General features: G+C 40.2%; 1 protein-coding gene across 3 annotated transcripts in view; it reads left to right on the top strand.

The window, feature by feature from the left end:
* Positions 1-19,909, top strand: part of STXBP6 (syntaxin binding protein 6) — a 128,441-nt gene that overhangs the window by 25,865 nt on the left and 82,667 nt on the right. Inside the window, exons 1-2 of one of the 3 annotated variants that reach the window (XM_074824531.1) lie at positions 12,515-12,570; positions 18,204-18,389. In XM_074824531.1, coding sequence (XP_074680632.1) covers positions 18,236-18,389 — 154 coding nt within the window. In that variant the 5' untranslated portion in view covers positions 12,515-12,570; positions 18,204-18,235. Of the gene's footprint in view, positions 1-12,514; positions 12,571-14,020; positions 14,110-18,203; positions 18,390-19,909 lie in introns of those variants that run through there. The other 2 variants (XM_074824532.1, XM_074824530.1) reach the window with 2 other exon arrangements.

Genomic DNA, 19,909 nt, shown 5'->3' with positions numbered 1-19,909 from the left:
TCTTTAATTTATATTAATATGTCTTAGCTGCACATAAATTGAGGAAGGAGGCTTATCCTAAGACTTAAAGCATGAACAAATTACTTTTGTACTTGGCAAGACCATCAGGGTATCACTGCTCTCTTGCTAGGCAATGGTGGTATTATATGGGCTGAAGAAACAAGTTTTACCTTTTCATCTGGAATGAGAACTTTTTTTTTAATCTCTTCTGGCAAAGTATTTCATAACTGTGCCACCTGTCATGAGCTTCTAAATCAAGGGCCTCTTGCACTTGGGGTTATTGTACTCGCTTAATTTTTTACTGGTATTTCATCAAATGTTCTCTGTCTCCTCTCCCTTCATCACTGGAAGCTGGAATTGCTCTCTTCTGTAAGTTTCTTGACTGCACCCATACTGTTTTGACCAACATACATTTGTTTCACGTATATGTTTTCTTCCTTGTAACTGTACATAGGGTAACTGCTGGTTACTATCTAGATTGCAAGTCTGTTAAGGTGGATGTAGTGAGATTTTTTTATTATGCATTTAATGTTGCCAAAGTGCTGTTTTCAGTGTGGATGAACCAGACACAGAAATGAGCTGTAATGTAATTTTCTCAAAGTTTTTGAGTACATTGTTTAACAAGACTTTATATAAATTCTTCTGTAATTATATGTATTATAAGTTACCTTAAACGTGCAAGCATATCCTTAGATGGTGGAAGTTGTAAATGTGTATTGTGAATTTAAGTTACCTGTGTAAATTCTCAAGCTTCTTCACTAAATCTTGTTAGTCACTATGAAATGAACATTTTTGAAGTGAATTGTTACAGTTGTTTAATCTAGTGAATGGTCAAGTATCAGATTCCGAAGCCATGTTTATTTACACACTGACTGTGAAATAAAAAGTAAAGTAAAAGGTAAAGTGAAGTTTGATTTGGATCATTCATATTATTAAATGAAACTTTTTATTTTAATGTAGCTGATTTTATAGGTGGGTGGTTTTCAGGAGTTACGAGTCTGGAGATAATGCTACTGATACCTGTGCTGTGTTTGTGTGGTGGGGGTCTTTAGTAGCAGGGGAAGGGGGTACAGCAGTGGCCCCTGTGAGAGGCTGCTCGAAGCTCCCCTGGCTCCAAGTCAGACCTACCTCAGCACCACTACCTTAGCAACAGTAGCTGTGCCTCTGCAATAATGTATTTAGAAGGGGAACCTGGGAGGAGTTGTGAGGACGAGTTGCAGGGAGGACACCTGTGTGAACACCGAGGTCGATGGAAGAAAGGAGGAAGAGGAGGGGAAGGTGCACCTGAGCAGAGACATGCAGCCCATAGAGAGAGGGCAGGGCCACCCCCACTATCACCCATGGAGGTCACCGGAGGAGCAGATGCCCACCTGCAGCCTGTGGAGCACCCCATGCAGGAGCAGGTGGCTACGCCCAAAGAAGGCTGGAACTCTGTGAGAAGAAGCCCCTGCTGTTGTAGTTCAGCGCTGGAAGGGTTGAAACACATGGGAGGGATCCATGGTGGAGCAGCTCTGGAATGGCTGCAGCCTGTGGGAACAACTCATGTCAGAGGAAGTTCATGGAGGACTGTCTCCTCTGAAAGGAGAGCCAGACTGGAGCAGGGGAAGAACGTGAGGAGTCCTCCTCCTGAGGAGGAAGGAGCGGCAGGACTGACCACAATGGGGAATGGGGCCCAGTGGCTGGTGGGGAGGAGGTAGAGAAATCGGGAGCAAAGCTGAGCCTGGGAGGAAGGGAGGGGTGGGGGGGAAGGTGGTGTTAAGATGTGCTAATACTTCTCACTGTCCTACTCTGTTAAGTGTGTTGTTGTTAGTGTCTGAATTAAATTGATGTTCTTTTTCTTCCCCTAAGGAATCTGTCTTTTGCCTGTGACAGTAATGGGTGAGTCATCCCTCCTTGTCCTTATCTTGATTCTCAAGCCTTTTGCTTTATTTGTCCTTCCCATTCCTGAGGGGGAAGGGGGGAAGTAAGCAGCTGCATGGTGCTCAGTTGCCCTCTGGGCTCAAACCACGACAATACTTCTGACTTTTTTGTTTTGTATTGTTCTTCTGTGTCTGCAGAATATATGAAAGGAAAAGTCTATAGCAAAGAAATCACTTGGCCTAATGTAAGATATACTTGTAAATTTTCTGGATGCTGGGTGTGATAAGTAGTTAATTACTGACCAGACCTAATTGCTTTTAACTACTTATGATGATTGTTGGACTACTTGAAAGGTAAAGTAGTTTAGTAGTTTGGGATAAAGCATGGTGTTAGGATGAATAGAGGTTACATGTCCTGTTGAGTAAAGAAAGAAAAAGGTTGAAGCTGTGGAGAGGACTCTCTAGATTCATTATAACAGGCCACATCACATCATTGTCTGAGACATCAGTTTAAGATTCAAGTCTAATCCACTTTAAGAATGTCATTTTCAGGCTTATTTCTAAAGACATCTGCAGAGACAAGGGTAAGGTTTCAAGAATGAATGAACACAGTGAACTGTAGATTATTGCCAGAAGCAGTGCATATTCCCACAGTCTCACTGTGTTGATACTAATGATGTGCAGCTGCAAATTTTAGTATGGGATTAGCGTTCTGATGAATCTTCAAAAACCTGGGAGATGAAGGATGTTGACCACTTTATTTGGTAGCATCCCACAATTAAACTGGCAAAAGCTGGTGCTGAAAAGTTTCTTTTGGCTGAGGAAAGGACTAGATTGACTTCTTGGTGAAACAATTTTCCTACCTCTAAGTGGGTATTTCTGTCCTTAAGCAATTGTATGGGTTGCTACTATTGCATGGTGGTGGTTTGGCTTTGCGCACATGGAGGATTTTCATGAAGCTGTTTATGTTGGAAAAAGAATATTACATCTGAGATAAACATGTATGTATCTACATGGATTCCTCTTCTAGGCTGCACAGCACAACCAGGGATGTGTGGCTGCTAGTTGTTTTCTCTTAAGTTGTATTCAGATGTGTTAGTTAAAGATGCAATCTATTTCTTCCTGTTGATCTCACAGGAAGTATTTGTGGGTTAAAAATCATAAGACTATATGGGATATCTGCTTGTTCTTTCAGTTGGATGCCATTATCTAAGGGTGTTGCCATGTAAAATACCTTTTTGTATTTTTTTAGATGGTTTCTGGCAGTAAACAGTTTGAAGGTTGGAGATGTCATTCTGTTTGTAATATCCATGTTCACAGCTCAGCACTAGATGTGGGATGTATTAAGTTGATTTTGACACAGAATTGCAGTTGCAGAGGATTTGTTGCTGTGGACGTTGTCAATTATTATACTTCTGAATAGTGAGGAGAGTGAAAGGGAGAGTGAATAGTGAAGGAGGAGGGAGACTAAAATTCTTAGTCCATTTGAAAATGTATGTTTCTAAATTCAGTGTACTTTTGGTGCTACGATTATCTTTGTGTAAGCCTGTGAAGATATTTTGAGAGATGATGTTATTTCAGGGTCTGTAGCTGTGCCCACTGTTTAGAGACAATGTAAATTATTCACAGTAAAGCCAGCAGGGCTTTGGATTTTTCAGTCACGGGATAGTATACAGGACACCAGACCTGTTGGCATTGGATGGGACGCACCTGTCCCAGAGGGGGAAAAGGATCTTGGTGCAAGAGTTAGCTGGGCTCACTGAGAGAGCTTTAAACTAGATTTGAAGGGGGAAGGGGGCAAAACTGGAACTCCCAGACATAAGCCCCAGGGTAGATTACCGCAGTTTGTGGGCTGTTGTGCCAGCGACGACCCTCGCCCTGCCATTTCAGTGGAGGCAAGGGATGGAGACAGGCAGCACAACAAAGATGCAAGGGATATTGATGGATCAGTAACTGTGTTGACACCTGTGAAAGCTCAGGCTGGACTTAGGACCTCTAAATGCAAAAAGGTGCTGGGGACATCAGCCCATCTGCAGTGCATGTATACCAATGCACACAGCATGGGTAACAAACAGGAGGAGCTTGAAGCCATGATGAAACAGGAAAATTATGATGTAGTGGCTATTACAGAAACATGGTGGGATGTCTCCCATGACTGGAGTGCACCAATTGATGGCTACAAGGTCTTTAGAAGGGATAGACAAGGAAGGAGAGGCGGTGGGATGGTACTGTATGTTAGGGACTGTTATGATTGCTTTGAGTACAAGTGTAGTGAAGACAGGGTGGGGTGTCTTTGTGTTAGAATCGGGGGAAGGCCAACAGGGCAGATATCGCAGTGGGAGTCTACTATAGGCCACCCAGCCAGGACAGAGAGGTGGATGAAATATTCTATAGGCACTTAGGAGAAATCTCACAATTGCTTGCCCTTGTTCTTGTGGGAGACTTTAACTTCCCAGACATCTGCTGGAAATACAACACAGCGGAGCGGGACCAGTCTCAGAGATTCCTGGAATGTGTGGGAGACAACTTCCTGATGCAGCTGGTGAGTGAACTGACCAGAGAAGGAGCCCTGCTGGACCTCCTCTTTGTGAGCAGAGAAGGACTGGTGGATGATGTGGTGGTTGGAGGCCGACTAAGGCACAGTGATCATGAAATAATAGAGTTCTCTATTCTTAGGGAGGCCAGGAGAGGGGACAGCAGAACTGCCATCCTGGACTTCAAAAGAGCTGACTTTGTCTTGTTTAAGCACCTGATTGACAGAATCCCTTGGGAGACAGTCCTGAAGGGTATAGGGGTCCAGGAAGGCTGTGCACTCTTTAAGAAGGAAGTCTTAATGGAACAGGAGCAGACTGTCCCCAGGTGCTGTAAGAGAAGCCACTGGCAGAGAAGGCCGCTCTGGCTGAACAGGGAGCTTTGGCTGCAACTCAGGGAGAAAAGAAGGGTTTATGGCCTTTGGAAGAAGGGGCTAGCGACTCACAATGATTCAACAGATGCTGTGAGGCTATGCAGGGTGGAAATCAGACGGTCTAAAACCCAGCTACAAATTAATCTGGCTTCAGCAGTCAAAGATAACAAGAAATGTTTCTATAAGTATGTGAGCAACAAAAGAAAGACCAGGGAGAGCCTCCATCCCTTGCTAGATGCAGGAGGAAACATGGTAACAAGTGATGAGGAAAAGGCTGAGGTGCTTAATGCCTTCTTTGCCTCAGTCTTTAATAACAAGACTAGTTGTACTGAGGGAATCCAGCCTCCTCAGCCAGAAGACAGAGACTGGGAGAACGACCCCCCCACAATCCAGGAGGAGATAGTCAGTGACCTACTGCATCACATACACAAGTCTATGGGACCAGATGGGATACACCCGAGGGTGCTGCAGGAGCTGGCTGGGGTGCTCGCCAAGCCACTTTCTATCATTTACCAGCAGTCCTGGCTGACCGGGGAGGTCCCGACAGATTGGAAATAGGCCAGTGTGACGCCCATATATAAGAAGGGTCAGAAGGATGATCTGGGAAATTACAGGCCTGTCAGCTTGACTTCGGTGCCCGGGAAGCTGATGGAGCAGCTCATCCTGAGTACCATCATACAACACGTGTGGGACAACCAGATGATCAGGCCCAGTCAGCATGGGTTTATGAAAGGCAGGTCCTGCTTGACAAACCTGATCTCCTTCTACGACAGGGTGACGTGCTTATTGGATGAGGGAAAGGCTGTGGATGTAGTTTCCCTTGACTTCAGTAAGGCCTTTGACACCAGTTCCTACAGCATTCTCCTGGCAAAACTGGCTGCTTGTGGCTTGGGTGGTCACATGCTTCTCTGGGTAAAAAACTGACTGGATGTCTGGGCCCAAAGAGTTGTGGTGAATGGAGTTAAATCCAGTTGGCGGCCGGTCATGAGTGGTGTTCCCCAGGGCTCGGTTTTGGGGCCACTCCTGTTTAACATCTTCATTGATGATCTAGACGAGGAAATCAAGAGCACCCTCAGTAAGTTTGCAGATGACACCAAGTTGGGTGGGAGTGTTGATCTGCTCGAGGGTAGGGAGGCTCTGCAGAGAGATCTGGACAGGCTGGAGCGATGAGCTAAGGCCAGCTGTAGGAGTTTCAATAAGGCCAAATGCCGGGTGCTGCACTTGGGCCACAACAACCCCCAGCAGCGCTACAGGCTTGGGGAGGAGTGGCTGGAGAGCTGCCAGTCAGAGAGGGACCTGGGGGTGTTGATTGACAGCCAGCTGAACATGAGCCAACAGTGTGCCCAGGTGGCCAAGAAGGCCAATGGTATCCTGGCTTGTATCAGAAATAGCGTGGCCAGCAGGGACAGGGAAGTGATCTTACCCCTGTACTCGGCACTGGTGAGGCCGCACCTCGATGACTGTGTTCAGTTTTGGGCCCCTCACTACAAAAAGGACATTGAATTACTCGAGCGTGTCCAGAGAAGGGCAACGAAGCTGGTGAAGGGTCTGGAGCACATGTCGTACGAGGAGCAGCTGAGGAACTGGGGTTGTTTAGTCTGGAGAAGAGGAGGCTGAGGGGAGACCTCATCGCCCTCTACAGCTACCTGAAAGGAGGTTTCAGAGAGCTGGGGATGAGTCTCTTTAACCAAGTAACAAGTGATAGGACAAGAGGTAATGGCTTCAAGTTTCGCCAGGGAAGGTTTAGACTAGATATTGGGAAGCATTTCTTTACAGAACAGGTTGTTAGGCATTGGAATGGGCTGCCCAGGGAGGTGGTGGAGTCCCCATCCCTGGAGGTGTTTAAGAGTCGGGTTGACATAGCGCTGAGGGATATGGTGTAGTTGGGAACTGTCAGTGTTAGGTTAATGGTTGGACTGGATGATCTACAAGGTCTTTTCCAGCCTGTGAGATTCTGTTTGAAGGATATCTGATACATTGATGGAGCTGGTATCTTCTGAGGTCTGTCTAACCGCAGATGTACACTGTATGTTTTGGTTTTTCTATTTTTTTTTTTAAACAGCCCTCCTACTTTGACACATGAAATGGGTAGATGCCTAAGGGTTATAAATGTAAGTTCTGTATGCAAGAAACAGAATCACTCCTAAATTTATGAAATGGATGTTGCAGGACTTTTCCTTGGATAGGATGTTTTTTATACAAGCTTAAGTGCCACTGTTTGGTCCACCTTTTCGTGACTCCATGTTGTATTGTCTCAGTTCAGGTGTGGAAAACATACGTAATTATTTGAAGTGAAAACATTGAGAGAAAGGTACTGCAGTCTCTCTTGGGAAAATGTAAAAGCATGTAATAGGAAGAACTAGAGAAGGATGTGTTTTGTTTTGTTTGTCTATCTAGGTTCCCCTATTTCATCCCTCACTGTGCTGTTACACTGTTGATCTCAGAATTTAGTGTAGAACTGTAAAATGTTACTTTGTCTTTTACAGGTATGCTATACTTTGATTAATAACACACTCAAACTGTGAGAAATTTTAATCTAAAACTTACTGGTTTGTCCAGATTCATAAACATGATGAAAGCTTTCACATCCTCAAGAAGTCACTACTTGATCCATGAAAAAAGTGCAGAGGCGGTAGCCGTATCTTCTTTTTTTGACTTTAAAAGAAGAATATCTCATTCCCAACAAACTGTCACTTGACAAGGTGAATTCTCCCCACACCTCCATGTTTAATGGAAATTTTCTAGTTGTTAAAATAGAATACTGCTATCACTGATTGCAAATTACTATGAAAGCATCTCTCCACAGGGAGAGGAAAAAGCCAGTAGTTTCCCTGCTAGCTTTGCTCAGATTTCTGTGAGACTAAACAACAGGCCATTTATTTAAAAAAAAAAAAAAGTCTTGAAACATGCAAGGTCTGTTTGCAGTGTTGTTTTTTTCTTCCTGAATTCTGTCAGAACTGCAGAGCTAAGCAATCAAATGGGGGGGGAAGTTGGGGGATAAAAGCCATGGATGGCATTTTTAATAATTCCTGAGATAATGTGCCTTGAACAAAACACTGGAGCAGATCAGTTTTTCATAATTTCTTCAGCTTGCAGGAGTCTTCAGTTTTGCAAGCTTTATTGGGCTCACCCATTTTGAAATGGGTGATGCTTATAGCTGTTGGAAGATTCCTGGAAAGAAGTATGCAGCATGTCAGAAATGTGCTCAGCTTGTGTTATTTGCCAGAAAGAAAACTGTTTAGTTAACTGCTAGAAAGTATTAGGATACTGCCAACAGATGGTTTACTACTTTTACACAGTTCTTGTTTTCTCTCAAGTAAAACATTGGTGTAATACTTTGCAGAGGTCTCTCTGCCCTTACACAGATTCTGATATCCCCAGAACCTCATATACTCTGTTCTTAAAAGAATTATGCATTTTGCTAGTAAGTGATTTTGCTCAGACATTTGGAGTGATTGAAAAAAAAAATCTATACATACCAGAGAAAGCTGATTCATCTTGGATGGTTGAAATAGAATGCTTTAATCCCTTAATGTTATGTTTTATCCCATTGTATTACTCTGGTTTTGTATTCTTCCCCAGCATTAAAGTAACATAAAAGAACATAATGATAAAGAGTTCACTTCCCTATTTTTCAGATGTGAGGTTGCAGTTGAGAAAATTGAAAATCTTCAGAGCCTGAGAGACCTGGCTTTGTTCCCTCCTTCTCTTTTGGAATATTCCACTTCATAGATGACTGTACTATGCAGAAATTTGCAGTTTGTACCAATACCAGCTATGTGAGGAGGAATGGAACTGGAACTGTGAGGATTTGGAAAGCATGATTTAAGAGCGTACTGAGGTATACTAGTTGGAGTAAGGCAGTGGCAAGAGTACTATGTGCTAGCTGTTAGCTGAAACAATTTTTTTTCCCTTTAAAACACCTTCAGTTAATACTGTAGTAATGCCCTATCTCTCTGGCAACCTGTACCCTGAATTATGAATCCATTTAACATCTGGTTTTGCAGTGATGAGTACTTAGTACTTGCAAATTGTCCTTATTGAGCATCTGTGATTGTTCATGGTAATAAGGCAAAATCAGGTTCCTGTGAGATGTCTTGCCAGAGTAGCTGCCGTGACTTAGTGTGTTCTAGTTATGTAGGATATACTACAGTAATAGCATTGCATAATACTTTTGTATATTCCTATATGCAGCAGGTTCTGATTTAGTGCAGAAATCACACTGCAGTCTAAGCCTAACTTCCAACCTGCCTTTTTGCTATGCATATGTTTAACCCAACAAATAATGGAGTCAGTATACCAAGAAATTTGCTCCTATTTGAGATACATTTGTTCTTATCAAGAAGACCCATATGAATGCCTCTGTTTTACAGCTTTTTATTCACAGTTTGGCACTTTGTTGCAAGTTTTGATTTTGAAAAATTTTGTCTAGATTGGCTCTATGCCATGTCTTCAGTCAACCAATTTCACTATTTGAAAGCTCCTGACATTTCAGGTTTTGTCTTTAAACTGCAGTTTCATGATCCTTGTAAACTAATACTGCTGGTGGCTAAGGCAGCCCTAATCTTACCCCTGCTCTTCCTTCCCGTGTGCTGACACACAGCTGTATAGTGAACTGAGTTGGAGCTGATCTGAGTAAAATCAAAACTAATCACTATTTTTCTTCGTTTAAACTGGATTAAACTTGAATTAATTATCTCCTCTAGTTCACTGCACTACCTCATAAGCACTTGTGCTATCATAAGGAAGAAAAGTGCCCAGGGAAATGATTCCTTTCTGCCAGTATAAATGCACAAGGTGGCCATAAATGAAATGTGAAACAACACAAACAGCTGAAAGAAACTGCACGTGCTCCAAACTGCAGTCCTTCAAACCAGTTCCACTTTCCTTGGGGAATGTGGACTGCTCCTTCTCACCAAGATTCTTTAATTTCATTTTAAAAATTATTTTTCTTTGCTGAAATATTGGACAAACAATGCAACAAATTAAGAGAGAACTCAAAAAAACCCCAAAACCAACATCCCAAACCCCTAAACAAAAAACCAACTTCAAACCAATTGATTTGTTTCTGTGATAAAGTTATTAGACCATACGAATAAATTGAAACTAGCAGATATATCTCCACTTTAATGGTGTCTTTAATAGTGTCTCATGTGACATTAGTCATGAATGAACTAAGGAAATTAAGTTTACGTGGAAGTAGTGTAAGATGTAGGAACAAAAAAAATGATTGTAGAAGCTATTCAAGGGAGTTGGTATCTTTCTAGTTCTAACTGGAGGAATGAACAGAGGCTGTGTTAGGTTTCAACCAGTTGTAACTGTCTAAAGTGGTGGTACACTCAATGTAGATCTTGGTTTTCAGTGTGTCAATCTAGAGACCTGCAAGTGTTGCAAGACAGGATTGGAAGTTAAAATGATCATACAGTATTGGAAAAATAGCCTGAAAGTTGTAAGTACAAAAATCCCCTGTTAAATGGGAGTAATTAGTTACTTAGATGTCAAATGTCTTATTTTTTCCAGAAAAAGATTGAAGAATATGGTAGATGTTGAACTGAAGCCCTTGTCTTTTGCTGACCAGTTGGAAAAGATCCACATATGGCAGTAGCTATACAAGCAGGAGTGTTTGCTGTAAGGTCTATAAAGTATCATAGAATCATAAAATATCTGGAGTTGGAGAGACGAAAAAAGATCAAGTCCAACTCCCTGCTCCTTGCAGGACTACCTAAAACTAAACCATATGACTAAGAGCGTTGTCCAAATGCTCCTTGAACTCTGACAGGCTTGGTGCCATGACCACTTCCCTGGGGAGCCTGTTACAGTGACCAACCCATTAGTTTTTCCAGTTGACTCTGGTGCCATAAATGAAGCTGAGAGTCCAGATTTGAGGACTGCATTTCAAAAAAGATGTAGGCCAACGCGAAGGAGTCTAGAGAGGTGAGGTGTCTAGGACAAGAAATCTCTGAGGAATGGCAGAACAAGCTGTAGTAGTTCAGCCCTCAAATAAAAGTCTAAGGGTGGATGTAATGACTGGTCTTAACATCTAAACATATCTAAAAGGTCATAGGAGTTAAGCTAACCTCTTAAGACTATGATTTTTAATGTTGCTATGAAGTCCCGGTATCCTGAAGTAATAAATACAATTTTCCACAAATGCAAATGTGGTCTCTCTGGGGCTTCGTTGCAACATCCAGCAGGCAGTTCCTAAGTTTCGCTGTGAATCTCTTTGTGAAATTCAGAACATTCCCATTTCAAAAAGATTACTCCAGTGGCAGTCTTCCCAAGCACTTTCTGTTTGGATGGAGCTGCTTAATGTGGCATTGTCTATCCTTGTTTTCAAATGCATATGTTCTCAGACAACAACTTTCAGACTTTGGGACTCTTCTAATGAGGACCTCTCTGAGTGGGTCCCTAGCTGTTCCACTTCATTCAGAGAGGCCCTGACAGGGCTGTACCACCTTCTGCTGAGGTGCCTTTCCCTCCCTGGGGCATGTCCCAGAAGCAGCCCAAGCTGTCCATACAGGGTTTGGGGGAAAGCTTGTTTAAGGAACACTGCTGCTCTTGGCTGCTTAGAGGATGAATATCCACAACGTCCACCAATTCTTGCGTTATTATTTTATTAACTTCTTAGGCGTATAGCATTGATCATAAATGCTAAGGAAACATAAGCAGCAATTCACTTTAAACAGGCATGCATAACAACCATACATTCAAGAACTGCAAAAATTAAAGTAGTCTACTGTCTGCAGCTGTTCACACATAGAATTGCAGTACAGAAATATTATATGTCTTATTTAAGCTGGATTTTTCCAGCTTGCAGTACTGTAGGTTCACTTGAATTCACATCCTTGTGAGCAGAGTTTAGCTGGGACTCACCATGCTGTTTACTAGGACATTAGCTGTTAGATCTGGAATTGCTGTTTTCTTGTCAGAACAAGAAAAACTTGTTTGGCGTGGAATATACAGTAACCCATCCATCAGTATGCTTCTTTGGTGCCTTCTTGTGCCACCTCCTACCTAATTTTTTGTACCGTTTGGGGGCACAGAATCTCAGAACCACCAAGTGATGTTGCATGTTCTGCTTTTTCCACCATCTGGCGTGAGGAAGTAAGGATCTTGGTTACCATGCTGCTGTATGCATGTGTCTCACTCTCTCAGCAGTAATATACTTTTACTAGAGCAGAGTGCAGGAATGAAAACAGCTGCTCTGTCTTCCATGTGAAAGTGGGATTGGTTCTGATTTACACACTTGTGGGATTTCTGTCATGTCCCTGATAATCTGTCATTGTAAGTCGATGTTTGGGGTCTTTTGGGGTGATGAAGGAAGGTGAACAAAACTTCTAGGTGAACTTTGTTCATTTTTTTTAAATGGATTGTGTCAGGGTTTGCCAGATTGAGGCACTGGATGATATAAACTCAAAGGTACCTTTCTGTTCTGCATCCCTTTTTTTTATTGCTTCTTTATAAATACATATTCCATTCAGAGCTCTTAATGCATTTGATCTCTTTACATCTATAGGTCCATACAACTTGCACCAAACTCAAATTGCCTTCCTTTGGGATGAAATGTTGTAGGAATTGCTCAGGCTTCAGACTGCCTGCCTCAGGTGAAGAAACATCAAACATCAATATTTAAGCACTTAACTGCTTCTGTCTGACTTTAACATATTATTACTATACCTTTTGCCCTTTTTTTTCTTGACTAAAAACTTCAGGTTCTCAAGCCACAGAGTATGGTACCATTCTTTTTGCTTATGGTAGGAGTTTTTGAGAGATTCATGGATCATTCAAACCAGGCTGCTCTAAGGGGTGAGTAAATAGTGCTGGAACACTATTAAATCCCTGTAACCAAACCGTAGCTCAGTTAAAAGCAAAGTTAAGAAGGCTTGTATTTCTAGCTTACAGTATGTTCTGCCAAACATTGATCTTGGATTAGGTAGCTACAATATAGAGTAGGCTCCACTTAAAAGGATGAAAAAAGTCACTTCACTGCAAGAAAGATTCAAATTTTAGATTTAGGAGCCATTGCTTTCTGAAGTCTGAAAGTCCAGTTCAGCTTGACTGGGCAGACAGTTTACTTTGTAGTTATATATGTAAGTAAAAACACATTTATTGTTTCTATTTTAAATTGCTACAAATACAGTTACAATTTTGTAATTTTCATATTTTAGAATTAATATTCAAATAAACCAGTTATCACTGCAAGTTTATTTGAAAAAATTAATTGGAAATGTGCCTACAAATAACTCTGGAGAGTGATTTTTTTTTTTGTTGTTTTTTTTTTTCTTCCCAGTAAATACTTGTAAGTCATGAACTCATGTTAGTAGGATGTAATAGAATTTTTCTGTCCTGTGGAGTGACTGCCTCTATTGTCCTAATTTAAATAAAAATCTATCAAGCAAAGTTAGATTTGCAAAAAGAAGGATGACAGAAGATATTCTGATCTTCTTGTTATGTTCAGGCCTTCTAAAGATTTTACGTCAACTGTTTTAGAGTAAGGTTGATCTACTGGTTTAATCCTTGTTTGCAGAACTAACTAAACTTGGTGTTATTCCTTTAGGATAGAGTTAAGCGTAATAAATCTACTGCAAAGCAGCTTCAGAAATTGTATGTTTTAGTATGTGTTTTTTAAGGATTTATAAATTATTTGCCTTGCTTTAGCAATGATTTTGTGCTTCTCCAAAGTTGTACTAGCTATTTGAGATACCAACAAATACAGAATTTTGATGAATGGTAATGATCAAATATGTAGTCTCAACACTTTCAGTAAGTAAATACCAGATAATTATCACAACAACAGAAGCTGGGCTTTTAATAATGGTGTCTTGCAATGATTTTCTAAAGTAGATGTTCTCTGTCAGGATGGTGGCTTTATTAAAAGCAGATTTGAGTGCTAGAGCTACCAGTGCAGTCCAACAATCTTTGGTTGCTCAGATGATTTCACACTGCAGGGAACATTTCAGTGGTTAGCCTGTTCTGTAAGCCCATCCCTGTTTGTGATTAAACTAAAGATCTTTGAAAACACCAAGACTTAACATACTGAACATTTTTTCTTTTTTTGGAAAACATCACTTGCTCTTCCTTCTCCTTATTTCATTTCTCCTTTCTAATTTACTACTATTTAAATTCTGCATGCTGAGGATTAGTTTCCCCAGTTCTTTCTGTATACCAATACCTCAACAAAGATACTATAGATATCTTTTTTTTTCCACTTACTTGCATAGACCTACAAAACATCTGGATGTGAAGATAAGTCAGCCGCTTGCTGGCTGTCTGCCTGAAAACAGTCTGAGATTCTGGCTGACCAGAAAACAGTTTTCTGTTACTGAACATGTGGGATCTGTGAAGGTATCAGCCTAAGTATCTTGGTTTTTTACTTGTAGGGGTTTTTTGGGGTTTTGGGGGTTTTGATTTTGGTTTGGTTTTTTTTGTTTTAGAAATTACCTTTAATCACTGTCCCCTCACACACTTATAGATGAATGGTCAGCTGTTCCTAGGAGGATAGCTGTTCCTAGCAATAGAAATATCATGGAGAATAATTGCAGTACAGAAAGGTTTGAGGAGATGCAAATGGGGTGTGTATTGCAGGCACTAGTTCAAATCCACACAGGAATCCTCCCTCTTGGGCATTTCTGTTGGGCACTGGAGGCACAGTGTAAATGCTCACATCTTCTTCCATAAGGCTGTGATGGTTGGAGTGAAAAACCGTGTCAGGAAAATGGAATTTTCTTCGTTCAACCAAAAGCATCGTTATAATGATTTGACTGGAATTAAATATGTGGAACAAAGAAAGTGTGTGAGGCAGGAAATGCAGGCTTTCTTCAAAGACTCTTGCGTTTCCTGAAACGCTTAAATCCCCCTTGCCTTAGAGGGGTAAACGTTGTGAAAAGTACTGTACTATCTTGGAGTGCTCAGAGATCCTCCAGTAAAAGTTTCTTCTGGGAGGCATTTTTTATTCAAGCATGGGGGAAACTGTTTGCATTCCAGTGTGTGAGTCCACATGGCTGTGGATGGAAACTGATGATGGTTTGAATTTGTCCTGAAATGTGCGCCAAGAACAAATGTTACTGTGTAAGGAAATGGGCATGTACTACATGAAATTGTGCATGTACAGCCAGCATCTTTTTTTATTTGTTTTTTTTATGAAAAGAGGTGGTTTGTTGGAAAATGGGAAAAATTGAGACTTACTCATGTTTCTTGAGCAAGTCTTACATATTTTTTTTTGGTAAAACTAACAAAAAGATTGCATTATGTCTGCTCTTGAAAAAGAGGAACACTGTAATGTTTTACTTAAGCAAAGGTCTTTTGTGCACATCTGCCAGTAAATGAGAAGGTTGCTTATTTAAATCCAGCTGCTGATTTTTTGACCTATGAAAAACAACTTCATTCAAACTGTACTGACAGCTCAAGTGTGCAAGTCTGCCTGCACACAGGCACAGTTAGTTGTTTTCTTTTTTATATAGACTTTTGTGTTTTGTGCTAGTGTCAGTTTCCACATTAGATGCAGCAATCGTGTCAAGTACACTGCATTAGATTAATTGCTTAATTCTGGCATCTGAGGCTGTTGTAAACCAAGTATTGGGAACAGAAGGATCGCAACCTCCTAGGCAGTGAGTGCACACTTTAGTTCGAGGTTCCAGTTACAATGATGGGTGTCTACTGTGTCTGTGTACAACTTCTGGTAGATGTATATAAAACCAGCTTAATCACAAAGCAAGTAAGAGCATGCAGCCATAAACTGCAATATTTGATTGTTCTATGTTGTCTTCTGTGTTTCTACTGAAACAGAAGATTTAATCTGCCTTGGCATACTCTGTTGAGCTAGTCTTTATTTGAAGTTGGATTTGTATGTTGATTGTGCATAAAAGCACTTGCATTAAGTAATAGAGATGTTTGTATACATAGAGAGGTGTGTTAATTAAATCTAGGTTTTGCATTTATTTTGGATTATTGAATATGTGGCTGTCATTCTAGTTTCATGTTGTAAGTTGTAGTGCACATATGAAGGAAAATGATTTGGGGTATCTATGGAACAGGGTTTGAATAGTGTCTTGGTTGGCTTGCCTCCTGTTCAGCAGAGTTTTATCAAATGCAGCTATATACCATGAGACCTATTGCTTGTAATATCCTTACAGTAAATCTTGAAGTACTATATGAAAGTTTTGAACCTATAGACCAATAACATTTTCTGCTACAATCAACTGTAGGTAAGGGAAATTTATATTCTCTCTTAATCCAGGAAGCCTTTACATCACTGAGTATATCTTTGAAATCACACTTTATTTTTCAGTGTGTGAGTCTGAAGAAAACGTTTGAGAACATCTGTTCAACAAGTCGGTTAACACAATTAACAGCATCAGATCATTGCAAGCTGGAGAACACTTTTTCAGTTGGATGTAACTTGAGTATATTTTTACCTTGCAGCATTTGTGTGTGTTTTCCCAATAAGCATGTAGAGGTCTGAGACAGAAGTTATTTTTCCAAAGATTATCAGTCTCCATCTCAGGAGGAGGTCTGATTAAACCCATAGTCATTGACAGTGGCCTTGAATTTAAAAAAAAAAAAAAAAAAAAAAAAGCCAGTAACCAAAAACTAGTTATAATGTGTCAACATCTTCCATAACATATATTGCAAATATTTTCAGAACATAGAAGAAGAGAAAATTGTGGTATAATGAACATTGAATGTGAAAACAACCTTTTCTGAGTAACTAGCAGGCAAATTTATTCTTTTAATTCTGTTTTCATGTTGCTGTATTTGTTGTTAAGGGATAGGTAACTTACATAGCAGAAGTTACAAAATCATATCTTTTTCAGGAGCTGCGTGGTTGTCTTTGAAACTGGTCTGGGTTTTTCTTTTGATGGGGCCATTTTTTAAATGCAGTTGATTTTTTGTAAAGGTGCATGTAAAATGACTCAATGATAAAACTTGTCAGAATTTACATACCTCTATTGGTTAACTGAGGTATACCATTACAAAGTATTTAGGCAGAGGATTCTATTTGCATCCCAAAATAAGTAGGTGGTGGATTTGAGTTGGACTAAGTTGTGTTCCCTTGTGCCTCTGTGAATATGGCTCTTCCTTTTTTCTTTTTTTTTTAAGATAAGGGAATATCATAAATAAGTACCAACAAAATATTGAGACTGAAAGTGTTAAGACAATTACTCTGCTGGTAGTATGCACACTAAAAATAATGGATCTGTGACTCTTTTGGCTTCATAATCTATTTTTGACTGGAATTTATCTATGTTTTCTAATAGTTAAGTTGTGGCAAATATCAAATGATTCCACAGGCAGAATATCTGGCTTCAGTAGTTGAGACCTGAAGATGATCGATCTTGTACTAAGAAAGATAAGGATGTCAAAGATCTGTGGGCTTGAAAGTCTTAATAATATGGAGATGAAGAATTTAATGCATGTGTCTTGAAGCATCATTATATCTGAACAGTTAAAAGGGGCATTCCGCAGTCTGTATCACTGGGACCTATGTACTTATTAACAGATTTCAGTGCAGAACTAATTGGAGTTACAACTGTGGTGCTGTCTACATAAAGAGCCTGTTAATGTCCTCTCAGAAACTGCATCTCTCTCCTTTAATTGGGATCCTCTGTAAGCTGTGGTCATATCGACCTTTTCTTTGATGGACACGCCTGAATAAGCAGCTTCCCTCCTTTTCCCTCCCTGTTCTCTACAATTTTTTTTCCTCTCCAAATGTCTCCTAAGTTGACTGTGCTGTTTTCTTGTGAAACACATTGAGGAACTGACCTGGGTCAAAATTACGTAGGAGAAAAGAGGAGGTGTGGTTTTGTCTGCGTTAACCTCGATGATTTCTCTGACGCTATTTCCTGTGCAGTTGCCCAGTTGATAATTATAGAGGAGTTGAGGGGATGAGGGTGCTAAAGCTGCGAGAGGTGCAGGAGCTGCTTAATCAAGTACTGTCACCAAGAGTAGTGTTCCTGAAGGGAACAGTCTTACTGAGTATGAAGCTTTCTCCATCTTCTGTGAATGAGACTTGTCTATCAGCACAAGCACAGTGTTTCTTCCCTATGTCCTTGCAGTGCTTTCCCTGTCTATGTGGGACAGATGAGTTTCCCTCCAGTTTCCAGAGAGGGAATTAATGAGGCTTTTATGCAGCATGAAGTAACAGGGTATCTCTCTGAGAAGATTTTTGCATCATACTGAAGAGCTAGTGTGGACAGCTTCTGCCCAAAATAAGCTAAGCTAGTTTAAGAGAATTTAAGAAGCATGGAGAACAAGTTCAGTGAAGACTCTTAGATACTTTGAAAATTCTGCCTTTAAGTGCCTGAAATTATCTTCTAAATTCTTCGAATCATTAAAAACTTTATTTGAAGGTCAGAGCTGCGAACACACATGTAAGCTAACTGGACTTTCACATAACTTAGAAGTTTCTGATATTTTTTTATTTATGATTGTATTTTTAGAGAGCAGCAGTCTACTATATCTGTGATCTACAATGAATGCCAAGTCTGCAATCAGCAAAGAAATTTTTGCCCCACACGATGAAAGGATGCTGGGAGCTGTCCAAGTGAAAAGAAGAACAAAAAAAAAGATTCCTTTCCTAGCTACTGGGGGTCAGGGTGAATATTTAACATACATCTGCCTCTCAGGTAAGATTAATGATTTTGACATCCAGTTATCTGTTTAGCTTTATCTTTGATTAACTGATTAGATGTTATCCATAGCCATAAGGAGCTGGGTGACTTGAATCTTAATAATGTGACCAGGGAATTACGGCACTTACGTCTTTAATCCTGAGAAACCACATGCTCAAGGCTATTAATGTTTATACCATGTAATAAATTGAACAGGTGGTTTCATTGTTTAAAAAATATTACATGTTCTCTCACAGCATAGCTTCAGAGTATGAGCAAGTAGAATATTTGGTAACAGTCTTTGCATATTGAGGTTAAGATCTTTCTTGGAGGGATGAACTTTACATTGTATTTCATTTTAATGCCCTGAAATTTTTTGTTTGAAGCAGGTATGTATTCCTCTTCTTTTTATATTCTCCTCTGTATGTTACTAGCTCATTTGGTAGTTAGATATGCAACTTTCAGCCAGAATATTTTCAGTCCATTGAACAGAACAGTGGTACTATGTGTCAATCACCTGATTTTAAAAGGGACTAACATGGAAATTCTTGGATTGAAGGAGAAAAGGATGTATAAAGACACATTTTATGAGAGGTCATGGGGAACAGGGATAAATTTGTTGCTGATGTGTTCAGATGAAAGTTTCTCCAAGGTCAAACCAGCACTTGTGACAGTCTGGATTTCAGGAACAGGGTAGGTAGTAGCTACACAGTAGTTTGCTTTATATATTTACCCTTTCTAATAAGAGTAAAGGTCCAGTTAATATGTTTCTAAATGTATAAATGAAATCCAATGATTGGGTAACTTGTGGTTAACTATGGTTATCGTAGGTTTTTTGGCTTTTTAATGCTTTGAATACTCTGGTTATTGTAGTGAAATTTACCTTCGGATTACGTCTTAAGGCAGTTGGAAAGTAGTTTGTGATTCTGATTTGCCTGTAGTTTATACCTGTTTTCAAACTTAATAATGGAATTCTGTTGCCTGGAGGTAGGCATTTAGTGCAGTTTCAGGTTTCCAGCTACCTCCAGGTAGCTCTCTAGAAAGGCAGAAATCCCATGTTGTTTCTGTGTCTGCCAACTGAGTATGTGTGAATAGCTCTAGTATCCTAGGGTGATTTAGTCACTTAGGTTTTCAGGCATATCTGTTGCTCCCCTTTGAGTGTGTGCATTTTACTGGAAGTACAACTAGTGGTCAGAGGAAGAAGTGCTCTATTAATCTCAGAAGACTGCAATTATTTTTGGACTGTAAGGAAGATAATGTTCCATGGACTCCTTCAAATTTTTTTCCACTGAAAACTACGTTAAAACTTTCAAAGCATAGGAAGTAAAACTCAGTGACTCTACTCAGTGACTTGGTATAAGACCACGTACACTTTCACACAAAATGTACATTTATGGAATGTTGTTGAATGAAATGTTATTTGTATGCGTATGTAAAAATGCTCATGTTAAAATACAAGTTGCAGAGTATATGCACACACATGCTGAGGACAGTGAGACAAAACAGAAGACTTTTCCTTTCCAGCTCAGTGTTCT

Source organism: Strix aluco, chromosome 4 (assembly GCF_031877795.1).
Source record: "Strix aluco isolate bStrAlu1 chromosome 4, bStrAlu1.hap1, whole genome shotgun sequence".
NCBI classification, from domain to species: domain Eukaryota; kingdom Metazoa; phylum Chordata; class Aves; order Strigiformes; family Strigidae; genus Strix; species Strix aluco.
Note: the sequence above shows the minus strand (reverse complement) of the source record. Positions and strands in the feature narration are given on the sequence as shown.